Source organism: Salmo trutta, chromosome 20, assembly GCF_901001165.1.
Source record: "Salmo trutta chromosome 20, fSalTru1.1, whole genome shotgun sequence".
NCBI lineage: Eukaryota > Metazoa > Chordata > Actinopteri > Salmoniformes > Salmonidae > Salmo > Salmo trutta.
In genome coordinates, this window is record NC_042976.1 from 18,289,985 (window position 1) to 18,308,507 (window position 18,523).

Consider the following 18,523-nt stretch of genomic DNA (forward strand, 5'->3'; position numbering starts at 1 on the left):
CAAACTCAGTGCCTCATTGCTTGACAGCATGGGAAAATCAAAATTAATCAGCCAAGACCTCAAAACCCAAATTGTAGACCTCCACAAGTCTGGTTCATCCTTGGGAGCAATTTCCAAACGCCTGAAGGTACCACGTTCATCTGTACAAACAATAGTACACAAGTATAAACACCATGGGACCATGCAGCCATCATACCGCTCAGGAAGGAGACATGTTCTGTCTCCTAGAGATGAACATACTTTGGTGCGAAAAGTGCAAATCAATCCCAGAACAACAGCAAAGGACCTTGTGAAGATGCTGGAGGAAATAGGTACAAAAGTATCTATATCCACAGTGAAATGAGTCCTATATTGACATAACCTGAAAGGCTGCTCAGCAAGGAAGAAGCCACTGCTCCACAACCGCCATAAAAAAGCCAGACTACGGTTTGCAACTGCACATGATCATACTTTTTGGAGTAATGTCCTCTAGTCTGATGAAACAAAAATAGAACTGTTTGGCCATGATGAACATTGTTATGTTTGGAGGAAAAAGGGGGAGGCTCCAAGCTGAAGAACACCATCCCAACCGTGAAGCCAATTGCACACTACCTTAAAACTGTAGACATCTGTGGCATTGTGTTGTGTGACAAAACTGCACATTTTAGTGGCCATTTAATGTCCCCAGCATAAGGTGCACCTGTATAATGATCGTGTTGTTTAATCAGCTTTTTGATATGCCACACCTGTCAGGTGGATGGGTTATCTTGGCTAAGGAGAAATGCTCGCGGACACAGATGTAACGGATGTGTGCACAAAATGTTAGAGAATTTTTTTGTTGTTATGCATATTGAACATTTCTGGAATCTTTAATTTCAGTTTATGAAACATGGGGCACTTCACATGTTGTGTTAATTTTTTTGTTCAGTCTAGAAGCAACAGTCCCTTTCCATAGTTTTGTCATCATACTTTGATCTGGTTTCCTTCAAATATCATCCAATTTCAAGAAAAACATAATTTTGTCTGTTCATGACCTTTAAGCGTAGGGGGGTTTAAACTGGTGCTCAAAGTCTAACACTTATGCCAGGTGTTCCAAGTCTCTCACTGATTCATATTTTCATACCATTATCATTCTAGAATTATAAGTTCATTATATATTCTCTGAAGCTCTGAATATTTCTTTGGGTTATGCTGCAGTTAAAAAATTACCCAATATTATGTCTGCCATTCATCATTATCGGCCAGGTTTGCTTACAAATCAGCACATTAATATGTGTACCTTATCATTTACCTTGATTCTACAGTCCTCTTTAACATTGTAACATGAATATTCATAATACAGTTTAATTAAGGGCAAAACAACATGCAGAACGTTTGGTGGTGTGTGTGTGTACGTGTATGTGTGTGTCCGTGTACTTCCTATGTGCACCCAACATAGAACAATTTGCATTTCTTACCAGACGTTTTGGCATATTGCAGCTCAGAGGGTGTTCACACCTCTCTTGGGGTGTGACAGAGAGAGAGGAGTGTTATTGAGAGGTAGGTCGTTCTGATGTTCTGATGTGGACACACACTATTTACATTCTATCCAATTACTCTAACTTCACTTGTCATTTGTTTTGTTTTTTATTCAAAAGTCAAAGCTGAATCACAACGAATTCAACACATTATCTAAGGCAATAAATACCATTGCCTATGCTACTCATAATGTTATTAATTATTATCACTTAGATATCTGTCTCTAGAAATGTAACCACAAGATATTTTAAGTGGTAAGAATAAATGCCTGTATATAGTTTATTGTGCTTACATGTTGGTCTCCCAAAACAGGTATTATACATAATTTTGACAAGCAATATGTTTTCTAGACTGTGAGACAGGTGCGAGGGACACGACGGGAACAGACGCAACAAATTCAAGAATTTTGGCAACTTCAAAGAGCCAATGGGAGCCTCCCTGGAGTTCTAGGAGGAGGGCTTCAATAAATCAGCACTACCGTCGACCAATCCTGTAGACTGTGGGAGGACACAAACATGCAAGGGGGTGTGTCTCTTAGACTGCGAGACGTCGCTTCGTACCGTATCCAACTCGGAGAGAGTATTGGCATGATGAGCATTGCTTTACTATTTTGACAAGCCATATTACAGCGCTACTTTGGAACCTGGTTGGAAGCTAATAAATTGAACTTTTATTCACGGGACATAAATAAACCAGACGGGAAGAAGAAGTACTGTGACTAATTAGCCTACTAACCCAAATCAATAACCTAACTATAAACTGACACAACAAGCTACGTCTACGTGTTCATCTTTTTCAAGCCTAAAGGGTTTTTGCTTCTGGACATGTGAATCAAAGGAGTTACTGCGAACCCCTGAAAATGAAGCTACTAGCATCGGTTCTTTGTTGCTTCGGCTTTCTGCTCACTTCCGCGATGTTTCGGACGAGCTCTTCACAAGCAGGTGAGTGAGTGACTGACTGACAGTTCGGTGTCTGCTGGCTGGTGCGCAGCGCAAGGTGTTTGGCTACCCTTGTCACTCGTGCGCGTTGCGCACGGAACAAAGTGTTATTTTGTGTGCCGCAACAGTCCCCACACATTTGTCCGTTTTGTTTCAAATGTATCGGGATTGTACTTTAAATTGTCTATAGCCTCTATGTTGATTTTCGTTCATATCTGCTATAAAATCACCCTGGCTCCATTGAAAATGTGTGTTTGCATTGAATGTTCGTCACACGTGTCCTTTGGCTTGGACAAACAGTGGACATCACATCACTGAGACCGAGACCGAGACCAAGTCCACCCTGTCCTCCATGCTACGGCTTCATTATTCTCATATCGCGTCGTCCTTCGCTCTGTGAGAGTACGGGGTGGTGGTGGGCATTTATAGTGTGCATCGGTCCGTCTTGGTGTGTTTGTTTGTTTTCAGAGAGAAACAACGTGTTTTGTTGGCTTTGGTGTACAAGTCCCAGGTACTTTTGTCATTTTGAAAGGGCACATTTATTATTATTATTATTTCTTTATACTAATTAGTAATAACAATTGCAGGCTATTATTATTCTACTTGTACTTCTTCTTATTATTGTTTTTGTTATTTTTATTATTATCAGTTGTTATAGAAGACTTAGTAGTAATATATAAATAGTAGTAGTAGTAGTAGTAGTATATAAATAGTGGTAGTATAGGTTATGGAATACAAATATAATATATCCTATAAGCGAGTATAGTAAAGAACTAAACTTAATTTTTTACATTGCTCAGATTCATTGGCGGTCCCTGCTTAGAACAGTGCAGCTCTCCACAGGGTGGTAGTGTAGTTTGAACCGGAGAGAAACGCTCTGGAAATCTTTATCCTCAGCGCCGAGCCATGCAAAGAGACAGAGCGCGCGCTGACTGACTGACACACGCACACATACACACACACACACACACACACTACAGAGAGATGGAGAGAGCGCTTTTGTGAGCACGGACCATAGACACAAACCAATACTTCATTGGTAATTTAATTTTTTTTCTTCTGTAAACTGTTGTTATAGTGTAACAGATTTGGCAGGTGTTCTCAACTCTCGCTTCTAAACATCCTATAGACCCGTGAACAGCAAGGAATTGACCATAGCACCACACACTCCTGTGCATGCGGTTTGTTCAAAGCTACACATGCAATAAAGCGCACCCACACTTCCCCGGGGCGACAGGACGTTGATTGAATAGCCTTTAGATAACAAAGAGGCTGAAAGATAAGGGGACAGGGGAGGGAATAAATAGCCTAACCTGTCCGTTCTGCATTTGTGATTAGACCTGTTTAGCCGATTACCTACACATTTTGTCATCAAATGAGTAATTATTAAAACATTATTAGAACAATAAAATATTGTTGTCAAAATGTGGCATAATTTTGTGTAGTATGTCTCGATTCCAGACTTCCAGGCAATTACTTATGATTATTTATGCTCTTTATACTGTCTATATATCAGACTGAAGTTGTATGCCATATTGATGCTTCATCTGCTGCAGTTTGCCGCTTGCGTGTGTGAGTGTATGTATTGGTCTATGTGTAGCCTTGTGCTTGCGTGTATTATGATCCCCAACATCCGTGTTGTGAGGCGAGAGAGGCATACCCATCTGTACCATTGGGTGTTTCACTGGTGCACCTCTGATATAACGCACCGGTCCAAATGCCTCTTTGGAGTTATGTTGTTTACTGACAGAAGCTCTATATGACATTTACAGACGGGTTCGGCCCAATGCCGTATATAAACCCTGGATTGCGCATTCTATGTATTGGCCATTAAGAGGCTTTGATGCCATCAGTCGACCATATTGTCACTCCCCAGTAGGAGAAGTCCTCCATAGAAATGAATGGAATTCTACAGTATTTCAATTATGTTTCAAGGACAAAATTATACTGAACTAAAATATACACGCAATATGTAAAGTGTTGGTCCCATGTTTCATGAGCTGAAATAAAAAATCCCAAAAATGTTACATCCCTGTTAATGAGCATTTCTCCTTTGCCAAGATAATCCAGCTACCTGACAGGTGTGGAATATCAAGAAGCTGATTAAACAGCATACTCATTACACAGGTGCACCTTGTTCTGGGGACAACACAATGTCATAGATGTCTCAAGGTTTGAGGGAGTGTGCAATTGGCATGCTGATTGCAGGAATGTCCACCAGAGCTATTGCCAGATAATTTAATGTTCATTTCTCTACCATAAGCCGCTGTCAACGTCGTTTTAGAGAATTTGGCAGTACATCCATCAGGAATCACAACCGCAGACCACGTTTAACCACGCCAGCTCTGGACCTCCACATCCGTTATGTTCAGCTTTGGGATCGTCTGAGGGGGGTGGGGGGGTGCTGAGAAGTATTTCTGCCTGTAATGAAGCCCTTGGATTTATTTCAATTGACTGATTCCTTATAACTGTAACTCAATATGTTCATATTTTTTCCAGTGGGTACATGTATTTAAGTATTTGTATTGTTGGAGTGGGGACAGTAACATTGTTTTTATATATGTTTTATGAGTAGCTCACATAATATAATTTAAAAGTATGCATTAATAAGGTGTCTGTAATATAATAAATGTGTCAAGAATGAAGACATTAATAAATGTATTTCTATAGTTTCCTAAATATTTTTTTACAATGGGGAGTGCCAAAATGGAGTCAAGGTGGCATCAAACCAGTGCCCCCTATTAGTCATCAAGTGTATAAATATATAATTGGTTTGGCGCCTCTTAGGGCTGTGGCGGTCATGAAATTTGGTGATTGTGAAGCAAATAACTGCCTGTCTCACGGTAATTGAACATTAATTAACATAAACACATTTCGCATGTCCTGGATTCAACTCATAGCCTACAAGCCACTGATGCAGACCTTTGAAACATCTACATTTGGAAAAAGTCGAAAAAATCCATCACAATAAATCCATTATTTATTTTAGACAGGTCTAAAGAATCATACTATGAAGAAAACATAATATGAAGAAAAATATGAAGAACAGAATAGCATACTCTGAGTTGTCTTGATGTTAGGTCCTGATCTGGTTATGCAATATGGCTGTGGGCTACACTAGTTCATTTTGCAGACAAGATTTGCTTAGAATTCTGTGGCATTATTTTATATTATTTTATAGTATGAAGAATACAATTGAACGTAGCTGAATAAAATAGAAAGGATATTTTCTCTGAAGTATTTTAGGCAGTGCGGACATGCGACTATTCTGTGTTGAGTGTTAACAAAGAAACAGGAACTTCTATATGCTTAATTTAGAGTTATTTATGTAACTTTAGTTGTGATACAAACATATGTTTCGATTTTTTTTTATATATTCTAAGGCTGCATGATGAGACTCTAATTTATTGAACTTTTCACACTTGATCAGCAATCAAATAGTGGAGAAGCATTGATATAATAATCTTTTCCAATAAATAGTTTTAATGTTTGACTTGTGGACATTGTATGCCTCAGTAACATGACATGGGAATATAGAGCGCCATCTCAGACGCCACGTGTGTTTGCCGTCTTTGCTACCTTTAGACAACATTGTGCTCTGAAGGAAGTGCAATTGCCATGAAAGAAGGGAAATATGAAATAATAAATGAATGATCTGGTCTTATTAATATTTATTGAATTACAAAAATACTCCAATTTAATTTTGGCCTTCATCAAGGGAAATAGAATGTAGTCTCTGCTAGGATGTTTTGATCCTTTTTCATCTTGAATCATATTTAATGTTTGCCTAGGGCTATATCCCCCTGGTATTTTCAGTTGCACTATGTTTGAAATGTTACAGTTTATCAATCTAATTATGTACATGAAGGATAATACATGATTAAGGTAATTTCATGTTTTCAGATTTTAATGTCAGATGAGTGAGTGAATGAATGAATGACATTTTATTTACGTGTCAAATCGCCAGTTGGCAACCCATCCCTTATGGGATTATTTAACACACAAACAAACATTACAATAATTCACTGTGATAATTCAGTGATAATTCTTATTCCGGTGTTCTCTGCATTAAAGATGGCCTTGGTTCATGTACTGTCAATATTCTGAATTATTACCCTGGCTATCTCCACGTACAGAGCAGAGGCTACAGTAGCTGAAATGACATGGAGAAGTTGTTTGGTTGACATTTGATTGTTTCTATTATTATGCCCATCTTGAGTTCATAGTACCTCTTAAATGTTTTCATGGCCTGACTGACTCAGACAGGGAGGCTGGACTATGGAGAAAGGGAATGTGTTGTGACTTGTGGCTTTCACAATTTCTAAGCTACGTCACTTGTGTTCCCCTCTATCTAGCAAAAAAGAATGGTGTCATTTTCTGTCCACACGGCAATACGCCACTATCACACACATACCCTCTTATTCATTTCTCAGCCCATCTTTGTCTATGAATGAAGATGTGACCTCTGTGTCTCTGGCACTCAGCTGGAAGAACAGCAAGCCTTGATTCCCAGGCGATCTCCTCCATAGCCAAGTGGAGGCAGACTAGCGGGCTGCTTGTGAGGCGCTCTGCACAAGCTGCTATCTGCGCTAGCTGCTCTCTGAGTTAAGGGTCTCACTCAGATGCAGAACATGCACTACACACAGCAACAGTGTCCCCCTCTCTGCTGAAGAGAGCAGCAGCGAAAGCAGTGACACTTGGAGACACGTGTGTGTGTGTGTGTGTGTGTGTGTGTGTGTGTGTGTGTGTGTGTGTGTGTGTGTGTGTGTGTGTGTGTGTGTGTGTGTGTGTGTGTGTGTGTGTGTGTGTGAGGGAGGGAGTATGGTGGCTTCGAAAGGGGGGAGTGATAAGGCATCGATATTAGGTTTTGAGTTGTTGGTTGTTTTCTGTCCCCCAGTATTAGATTCAGTGAGTGTTGATGAGAGAGAGAGTAGCCTACCTGACCTCTGCATCACCCTATACACTCATATGTCACGTGTCCTATACAGCTATACAGCTATGCACCGCACAAGGACGGGCAGTAGGGCACATGTGTTTTGCCAGCGTCATTGTCATCCATCAAAATGTCCCCCGCTTAAGAATTTCTTAATTGAATTCTGAGCACCGTCCTAGCCCGAGGTCCACAGGACAGTAATTCATCACATGTACACTATTCCTACTGATGCACATGAGATTGCAAATCATGTATGTGTGATTAAGTCGGCAACATGAGACAATTAAACCACTTTGCTTCTAATTAGGCCATGTGAGTTTCCCTCTTTCTGTCACTGTCTTTCAGTCTCTGTCTCTGTCTCTCTCTCTTTCTCCTACTGTATCTGCTCTCTCTCGCTCTTTTTCTTCCTCTCTCTGCCTCTGTCTCTCTTCCCCTCCTCTCTTTCTGTCTCTTTCTCTCACTTTCTCTCTCTCTCTCTCTCACTTTCTCTCTCCTCTTCATTTTCATAATGCTTTATCTATGGTTTCAGTAGCTCCACTCTCCTCTCTGAAAGTCAATCTTCTTTTTATTCTTGTTTTTCTTGATTATTTTCAGCAGTATATCTGACCTGACGAAGATCCATGTTGGATTGAGACGTTGTCAGTAAAGGTGGCAAACTGGGAGCATATTCAGTGTGTGGGCCTCTCTGCTGCCCCCCCAGTATTTTTGGCATTGGGCCAATTTTTTCCTCCGCTAAAAGTCGGAGGAACAGAACATAATAGCAGCCCAATTAATAGGCCTATGCTACAACATCGACAGGGCTGTAGTGGAGTGGGTCGAGAGTTTCAAGTTCCTTGGTATCCACATAACCAACAAACTATCATGGTCCAAACATACCAAGACAGTCATGAAGAGGCCACTACCAAACTTTTTCCCCCTCAGGAGACTGAAAAGATTTGTCATGGGTCCCCAGATTCTCAAAAGATTCTACAGCTGCACCATCGAGAACATCCTGACCGGTTGCATCACCGCTTGATATGGCAACTGTTTGGCATCTGACCGTAACACGCTACAGAGGGTAGTGCGAACGGCCCAGTACATTACTGGGGCCAAGCTTCCTGTCAACCAGGACCTCTATACCAGGCGGTGTCAGAGGAAGGCCCTAAATATTGTCAAAGACTCCAGCCACCCTAGTCATAGACTGTTCTCTCTGCTTTCGCACGACAAGCGTTACCAGAGCGCCAAGTCTTGGTCCAAGAGGCTTCTAAACACCTTCTACCCCAAGCCATAAGACTCCTGAAAATCTAATCAAATGGCTACCCAAACTATTTGCACCCCCCCTCCCCCTCTTTTACACCGCTGCTACTCTCTGTTGTTATCATCTGTGCATAGTCACTTTAATAACTCTACCTACATGTACATATAGTATTAGAGGTCGACCGATTAATCGGAATGACCGATTAATTAGGGCCGATTTCAAGTTTTCATAACAATCGGACATCGGTATTTTTGGACACCGATTTGGCCAATTATTTTTTTAAATTATTATATATTTTTTTACACCTTTAGGCAAGTCAGTTAAGAACACATTCTTATTTTCAATGACGGTCTAGGAGCGGTGGGTTAACTGCCTTGTTCAGGGGCAGAATGACAGATTTTTACCTTGTCAGGTCGGGGATTCAATCTTGCAACCTTACGGTTAACTAGTCCAACGCTCTAACCACCTGCCTTAAATTGCACTCCATGAGGAGCCTGCCTGTTACGCGAATGCAGTAAGAAGCCAAGGTAAGTTGCTAGCTAGCATAAAACTTATCTTATAAAAAACAATCAATCAATCAATCATAATCACTAGTTAACTACACATGGTTGATGATATTACTAGTTTATCCTGATATGGATGGGGGCAGTATTTTCACGGCCGGATGAAAAAATGTACCCGATTTAAACTGGTTACTACTCTTGCCCAGAAAAGAGAATATGCATATTATTAGTAAATCTGTATAGAAAACACTCTGAAGTTTCTAAAACTGTTTGAATGGTGTCTGTGGGTATAACAGAACTCATATGGCAGGCAAAAACCTGAGAAAAAGTCAACCAGGAAGTGTAGGATCTGAGAAATGTAGTTCTTCTTTCTAGTCCCTTTCGAAACTACAGTATCTGTGCTGTTACGTTGCACTTTCTAAGGCTTCCATTGGCTGTCTAAAGCCTTCAGAAAGTGGCTTGAGCCTTCTCCTGTCTCTGGGCAGAGTATAGGAGCTCAGTTACTGAGTGGTCTGCCTGAGGACAAAGAGATTGGATATGCGCGTTCCCGTGAGCACTCTGTTTTTTCTTTTTCTCCTTGAATCAATGCACTATTGTCCGGTTGGAATATTATCGCAATTTTGCATAAAAAATACCATAAAAATAGATTTTAAACAGCGTTTGACATGCTTCTAAGTATGGTAATGGAACATTTTGACTTTTTATGTCTCGAATTGCGCTCTCTCGTTACCGTTTGGATAGTGACCTGAACGCACAAACAAAACGGAGGTATTTGGACCTAACTATGGATTATTTTGAACAAAAACAACATTTTTTGTGGAAGTAGCAGTCCTGGGAGTGCATTCTGATGAAGATCAGCAAAGGTAATACAATATTTCTAATACTAATTCTGAGTTTAGGTTGCACCGAACTTGGCGGGTGTCTGAATAGCTCGTCGTGATGGCGAACTATGAACTCAGAATATTGAGAAATGTGCTTTCGCCGAAAAGCTATTTTAAAATCTGACATAGCGATTGCATAAAGGTGTTCTGTACCTATAATTCTTAAAATAATTGTTATGTATTTTGTCAACGTTTATGATGAGTATTTTTGTAAATTCACCGGAAGTTTTTGGTGGGAATACATTTTTTGAACATCACATGCCAATGTAAAAAGCTGTTTTTGGATATAAATATGAACTTGATTGAACAAAACATAAATGTATTGTATAACATAATGTCCTAGGAGTGTCATCTGATGAAGATCATCAAAGGTTAGTGCTTCATTTAGCTGTGTTTTGGGTTTTATTGACATATATGCTTGCTTGGAAAATGGCTGTGTGGTTATTTTGGTCTATGTACTCTCCTAACATAATTTAATGTTTTGCTTTCGCTGTAAAGCCTTTTTGAAATCGGACAATGTGGTTAGATTAACGAGAGTCTTATCTTTAAAATGGTGTAAAATAGTTAATTGTTTGAGAAAATGTTAGTTGTTTTTGTATTTCACGCCATGCGATCCCATTGGCTGTTGGCTAGGGGTCCTAGATGCAAGAGGTTATCTAGCGTGTCCTGCGTTGCATATAATCAATGCGGTGCGCATTCGCGAAAAAGGACTGTCGTTGCTCCAACGGGTACCTAACCATAAACATCAATGCCTTTCTTAAAATCAATACACAAGTATATATTTGCATATTTAGTTAATATTGCCTGCTAACATGAATGTATTTTAACTAGGAAAATTGTATCACTTCTCTTGCAACAGAGGGTATATGCAGCAGTTTGGGCCGCCTGGCTCGTTGCGAACTGTGTGAAGACTATTTCTTCCTAACAAAGACAGCCAACTTCGCCAAAAGGGGGATGATTTAACAAAAGTGCATTTGCGAAAAAAAGCACAATCATTGCACGACTGCACCTAACCATAAACATAAACAACAGCCTTTCTTAAAATCAATACACAGAAGTATATATTTTTAAACCTGCATATTTAGCTAAAAGAAATCCAGGTTAGCAGGCAATATTAACCAGGTGAAATTGTGTCCCTTCTCTTGCGTTCATTGCACACAGAGTCAGGGTATACGCAACAGTTTGGGCCGCCTGGCTCGTTGCGAACTAATTTGCCAGAATTTTACGTAATTATGACATAACATTGAAGGTTGTGCAATGTAACAGGAATATTTAGACTTATGGATGCCACCCGTCAGATAAAATACGGAACGTTTCCGTATTTCACTGAAAGAATAAACGTTTTGTTTTTGAGATGATAGTTTCTGGATTCGACCATATTAATGACCTAAGGCTCGTATTTCTGTGTGTTATTATGTTATAATTAAGTCTATGATTTGATCGAGCAGTCTGACTGAGCGATGGTAGGCACCAGCAGGCTCGTAAGCATTCATTCATACAGCACTTTCGTGCGTTTTGCCAGCAGCTCTTCGCAATGCTTCAAACATTGCACTGTTTAGGACTTCAAGCCTATCAACTCCCGAGATTAGGCTGGTGTAACCGATGTGAAATTGCTAGCTAGTTAGCGGGGTGCGCGCTAATAGCGTTTCAAACGTCACTCGCTCTGAGACTTGGAGTAGTTGTCCCCTTGCTATGCATAGGTAACACTGCTTCGAGGGTGGCTGTTGTCGATGTGTTCCTGGTTCGAGCCCAGTTAGGAGCGAGGAGAGGGACGGAAGCTATACTGTTACACTGGCAATACTAAAGTGTTTCATTATTTATTTGAGGCTAAATTGATTTTATTGATGTATTATATTAAGTTAAAATAAGTGTTCATTCAGTATTGTTGTAATTGTCATTATTACAAATACATGTCAAAAAATTGGCCGATTAATCGGTACCGGCTTTCTTTGGCTCTCCAATAATCGGTATCGGTATCGGCATTGAAAAATCATAATCGGTCGACCTCTAGTACATATTACCTCAACTAACCGGTGCCCCCGCACATTGACTCTGTAACGGTACCCCCCTGTATATAGTTTTGCTATTGTTATTTTACTGCTGCTCTTTAATTTCTTGTTCCTTTTATTTCTTATTCTTATCCATTGTTTGTTAGGGGCTCGTAAGTAAACATTTCACTGTAAGGTCTACACCTGTTGTATTCGGCGCATGTGACTAATACAATACAATTTGATTTGATTTGATGTGATTTGGCTATTCCCACGTCTATGGATAGGATAATTGTGTCTGTCAAACAGGTAGGATTACCATATCTTTTTTGTAAGATGAAGAAATAAGCTCCAATCATCTATGTAATTCTATGTTTATGCCCATAAACTTGTTTTGTGGACACGTGCACATATAGGAGGTCCCTTACCAGACAGAAGGGAATTTTACTTTAACCCCTGCATCGGAGAGTTACATTGTTGCTATCACTATGCAACCTACTACCTGTAGTAGGAAAACGAGTTTCTTATTAATAATATCACACCTGTTATCTCACATGGCACGACCCCATGATTGTTACAATTACAATAAAAATAAAACATATTTAACATATATTTTAATATTCCTGTAGAACTGTAAAACAGAGTAAGATAATTTGCGCTTTGGAAAGAAGTGCATTCATAAATGCACGGCGGGCCTCGTTTCGCTGGAGCAGTGTAAAATAAGCTTTATGTCAATGACCCAGCCTTAACGAATTTCGTTTTTTTACATAAATCGAATTTGATTGTCCAACATCAGCATTTATTTATTTCGTCTCCACCTAGAGTGGCCTCTCCTCTCCTGTGCTGCATTGCAGTCAGCGATGTTTTCTCTCGGTAGCTATCCATGGTCCTGAAATCAAATCATCTGAGTTTGATTGGACACCAGCCTGATCTCCAGCTCCTTCAACCTCTGGAAACTATCTAGGTGGTGATGCGACTTCTCATGCGAGCTGAGGAGGTGGAACTGATTCTTCCAGTCCCTGGTTCCATCACTGACCAGCGCAGATTTGCACTCGTGTGAAAAAAGTTTGCAGCAAAAACAGAAGGCTGGACAAGCTTTGGTCTCTCCATTCTCTCTCCGTTCGCCATCCTCCTATTGTAGTGGGCACCGAAAACTTTCGTTGACCCTCATCTCTTGGGAAATTCCCATCATTATCCTGATGTGGCCCAGCCTGCACTAACATATCCCCTAAAGATCTATTCATATATTTTGGCCACTCACCGGGATCTTTTCTGTTTTTTGTCTGGGAGTCGGATTTAGCAGCAGCACCACCACTGTCATCGGGGACGGGGAGTCTGGGTCCAATATAGTAGGGTCTTCGTCTGCAATGTTTGGAGGTGTGGCTAGGTACGACCCCCTGTTCACGTCCAGCCAGAGAGCTGTCATCATCAGTGGAAGTGCGTGGCTCGGACTCCCCCGGTTTGCCCTCTTCGCTGCTGGAATCAGCGTCCTCTTAGGCTTGTCATTCTCCACACAAGCTGATGGACATTGCTGCACGCTGATACATTTCACCAGCGAATTTCTTTGGATTACAAATTGTGCCTCTTTTCTTATTTTTTTTATTTGTATATTCGCTATAATTATATCCACTAGTAGTAGCTAGCTAACATTAACAGGCAAGGTTAGGCTTCATCACTAATCGTCTTCATCGCACAAACGTAAAAAAAAATGTTAAAAAAATACAATTATTTATTTGGCAGATTAATTTTAATTAATGTTTCACAATTGGATAGTCCCATGTAAACACACATCACCATAGCGACCAAGGATAGTGGGAGTGAATTTCGGGAGAAGAGGGAATGGGGTGGGGGCGGGAACTGCAGCAACGCTATGAGCTGGTGGCTGGGGTGCTGTGGGCAGTGTAGTAGCCAATCAGGGGCGCCGCAGGGCAGCAGCCAATTGTCGAATTGCCGCCTCAAATTCAAGTGCTGCCATAGGCGACGGCTAATCTTGCCTAAGGGAGTGCCGGCCTTGCCTCTCTGTTCTTTTCAAGTTGACTTTTTTAGCCCAACACCTAAGTTTTTAAGGATGTGCAAGAATACTGGCCAAGGATACCATGGATGTTCTTTCCCCTTCTCTCTCTCTCTGTGTGTGTGTGTGTGTGTGTGTGTGTGTGTGTGTGTGTGTGTGTGTGTGTGTGTGTGTGTGTGTGTGTGTATGCCATTTGGGACACATCACTGATATATCATATATCACACAGGCTTTCCTCCATGTACAGTTTACGACAGTTGTGATACAGCACACTTGCTTAGGGTTGCAAAATTCCGGTAACTTCAAGAAATTATTCCATCCTGAATCCAGGAATCTTCCAACTTAGAATTTTGAAAAACATGGGAATTTTGTGAAAGTTACCTGAGTTTTACAACCATAGGCTTGCTTAAAGGAAACAGTGAGAGGTAGCTGAATAAACCAGATGTCTTGCACAATAAAGCTGCATTGTTGGTTAGGGGCTCGTAAGTAAGCATTTCACATTTCACATTTTATATACACAATGAGGGTCAATTCTTCAGACAAACTATTGGTTTGGATTCTGGTACCAAAAATAATTTTATATACACAATGAGGGTCAATTCTTCAGACAAATTATTGGTTTGGATACTGGTACAACACAGAAATCCATCTCTCCCTCCCAAAGAACACTGCCATCCACCTGTTGTGTTCGGCGCATGTAACTAATAACATTTTGATTTGATTTGAGCAGGCCTGCATTGGACCACACTGAGTAAACTGTAAATCTATAAAGTGCTCAAAAATCCCACAATGCAGTTCATTACGAGGGTCCTTAACAACATTAGGTTACATTTCCAAGATGTGCTTGAACATGTTCTTTCAAAGTTAACAGTGAACATCATCGTCTTCTCCTTGTCTCTGTGTGTCTATGACATCTTCAGTACATGTAGTGTTATGACCCATCCTTCAACAGGGCTTTATTCAAACAAGCATGAACAATACAGATGTCTAGGTCCCTCCAAGTGCATCTGTCTATCTGGAGTTCCTATTGTGCTACTCTCACAAAAATGAACAGTACCGCTCCTAACTACCCCTCCTCTCTTGTCAGGCCTGTGTGTGTGTGTGTGTGTGTGTGCAGCAGAGGCTGAGAGACTGTCTGTCAGGCTGCAGTTAGGAGGGTTGGTGGAGTGAAGGGCCTTTTGACAAGTGTGTGTTCTAAAGGTTTAAACTGACAGGGGGTTGGAAGAAGGGAGGACGGATGGGGGAGGAGAGGGAAGGAGGCGGAGGGAGGAGGAGGAGGGGTGAAGCTTCAATGGTGATTGACAGCATCAACTCGGGTAATTCACTGTCTTTCCCCATCTTTCTCTGACTGTCGTAGTCGTCTATACGTTACTTCCCCCGCGCTTTCATCCCTTGTTTTCTTTGTACGCTCCACAAAAGAGGAGAGAATTAGAATGAAATATGGCTAATCTTCTCTAAGACGCACTCATTACCACAATGTTTAGAATTCAATGTTCAGATAATTGTGGCCTTTCTGTTCTCACCCAGGCTTATTAGCCTTCAGTGTCTGACAAGTCAGGGTGATTTGTTTTATTTTCTACTTCTAATTTTCTCTCTCCCTCACTTGTTGCCTTTTATAATTCCTAGTCTCTCTCAGCCTTGTTAGTTCCTCTCTCTCCCAAACTCTCCTCTCCCTTGGCTCCTGAATAACAAATAAAATAATAGTAATAGGTTGGCAAACTTGAAAGCAGCTTGGGCTCCGCTCCACCTTCTGAAGAGCGTTAAATGTGTTGCGGGGGCGCTAAAGGGCTAATTTCACACTTGTTTTTTCTTTGTCTTTTAATTATCCCTTTTAACATATTCATAGCTATCTGCATTTACAATGTAATTACAGCAGGGCTTTGAGTGATATTGACTGCTTCAGGACAGCTGGAATGCTTGCTCAAAGCTTAATCTTGATATGGGTCAGTTAAGATAAAGCTGTTTTGAATGCAGGCACAGCCAAACATAAGAAAAAGCTTTTTATCTCTCTCTTTCTCTCTCTTTTGTCTATCTCTCTCCTTTCTGTCTGACTGTCTGAGATACTGAGTGACTGAGTGACTGACTGACTGACTAACTGAGAGACAGAGGCTGTGATAGAAATAGCATGCATGGTCAACAACTCCATTGTTCAGCACCTCCCATGGTCCAGAGTTTAGAGGGCTGTGAACTCTGTGTGCCAGAACTGCCAGCCTGGCACACAGAGTTGTGCAAACACTGGCTAGCACACGCACTCGCTAGCACAGAACACACTCGCTAGCACAAACACACTCGCTAGCACAAACACACTTGCTAGCACACACACACACACTCGATAGCACAAACACACGTGCACACACACACTCTCCCTCTTTGTGCCAGCCTCTGCAGCTAGTGGAGCTCCTGGTACCTGTGAACAGCTTGTCACTCCCGCCAAAGCTACAGCCTGTGTGCGTGTGTGTGTGTGTGTGTGTGTGTGTGTGTGTGTGTGTGTGTGTGTGTGTGTGTGTGTGCACCTAGCAGCCACCTTGCAGCGGAGCAGAAATAGTGCAGCTCTCTTTCCCTGCCTCGGTGTAAAGGTACATAAAGCACAGAAGGACAGGTGGAAATGCAATTGACCTTGGCTGGGTGGCTGGGCTGGCTGCTGAGGGCTGGCTGGGGTTTGGGTGGAGGGTGGTGGAGGATGAGGATGCAGGTTGCAGAGTAAATTCCATTGTTCAGAGAATGGAAAACATAGCCTGGTATAAAAAGCAGAAGTATAAGGGCATTGCTGGAGGAAAGCTGAAAGATAGCTAGATTACATTTCCTTTCTCCAAGGGATTAAGGGTGATTGGCATTTGTATAGTTTTTCAGGACATTGTGTGGGAGTCTGTAACATATCTAATTGCATGGTCTTTCCATTGTCAGAATTATGTCAGGACATATGTGCAATTACTTTGTCCGAGAACTCAACAGTTCACTGGTAGGGTTTTCATCAATATTAAATAATTGTAGCTGAATAATCCTGGCCCTTAACCAGCAAGAAGACACTGATACAAAAATAATATGACTGCTTGGTAAAGAGCAAGGTAAGGGAAGAGATGTAGAGAGAGACTGAGTTAGTGAGTGTGATGGGGGAAAGATAGAGAGAGAAACAGAGAGAGAAATTGGGAGAGAGAGAGAGGGACTGGGTTAGTGAGTGTGATAGGAGGAAGATAGAGAGAGGGAAACAGAGAGAGACAAACAACAAGAGTGTGGTTGAAATTGGCAAAAAACACACATTTATTTCCACAGGGCTGTGGGTTGAGACAGGGATGCAGCTTAAGCCCAACCTCTTCAACATACAGTACACATCAACAAATTGGTAAGGGACCAGAACAGTCTGCAGCACCCGGTCTCACCATACAAGAATCGTAAGTCAAATGTCTAATGTTTGCTGATGATATGGTGCATCTGTTCCCATCCAAGAAGGGCCTACAGCAGCACCTAGATCTTCTGCACTGATTCTGCCAGACCTGGGCTCTGACAGTAAATCTCAGTAAGACAAAAATAATGGTGTTCCATAAAGGTCCAGTTGCCAGGACCACAAATACAAATTCCATCTAGACACCGTTGCCCTAGAACACAGAAAAAACAATACATACCTTTGCCTAAACATCAACTCCACAGGTAACTTCCACAAACCTGTGAATGATTTGAGAGACAAGGCAAGAAGGGCCTTCTGTACCATAAAAAGGAACATAAAATTCAACATACCGATAAGGATCTGACAAAAAATACTTGAATCAGTTATAGAACCCATTGCTCTTTATGGTTGTGAGGTCTGGGGTCCGCTCACCAACCAAGAATTCACAAAAAGGGACAAACACCAAATTGAGACTCTTCATGCAGAATTCTGCAAAAATATCCTCAGTGTACAACGTAAAACACCAAACAATGCATGCAGAGCAGAATTAGGCTGATACCCGCTAATTATCAAAATCCAGAAAAGTGCCGTTCAATTCTACAAGCACCTAAAAGGAAGTGATTACCAAACCTATCACAACAAAGCCATCACCTACAGGGAGATTAACCTGGAGAAGAGTGCCATAAGAAAGATCCTGGGGCTCTGTTCAAAAACACAAACAGACCCCATAGAGCACCAGGACAGCAACACAATTAGACCCAACCAAATCATGAGAAAACAAAAAGAGAATTACTTGACACATTGGAAAGAATTAACAAACAAAACAGACCAAACTAGAATGCTATTTGGCCCTAAACAGAGAGTACACAGTGGCAGAACACCTGACATCTGACTGACTCAAATTTAAGGGAAGCTTTGACTATGTACAGACTCAGTGAGCATAGCCTTGCTATTGAGAAAGGCTGCAGTAGGCAGACCTGGGTCTCAAAAGAAGACAGGCTATGTGCACACTGCCCACAAATTGAGGTGGAAACCGAGCTGCACTTCCTAACCTCCTGCCAAATGTATGACCATATTAGAGACAGATATTTCCCTCACTTTACACAGACCCAAAAATAATTTGAAAAACAAATCCAATTTTGATAAACTCCCA

The 18,523-nt window shown here is 41.2% G+C and overlaps 1 protein-coding gene across 2 annotated transcripts in view; it reads left to right on the forward strand.

The window, feature by feature from the left end:
• The first annotated feature begins 1,744 nt into the window (after positions 1-1,744).
• Positions 1,745-18,523, forward strand: part of LOC115155636 (receptor tyrosine-protein kinase erbB-4-like) — a 567,818-nt gene continuing 551,039 nt past the window's right edge. For both annotated transcript variants that reach the window (XM_029702449.1, XM_029702450.1), the window contains exon 1: positions 1,745-2,438. In XM_029702449.1, the coding sequence (XP_029558309.1) occupies positions 2,357-2,438 (82 nt within the window). In that variant the 5' untranslated portion in view covers positions 1,745-2,356. The remainder of the gene's footprint in view (positions 2,439-18,523) is intronic.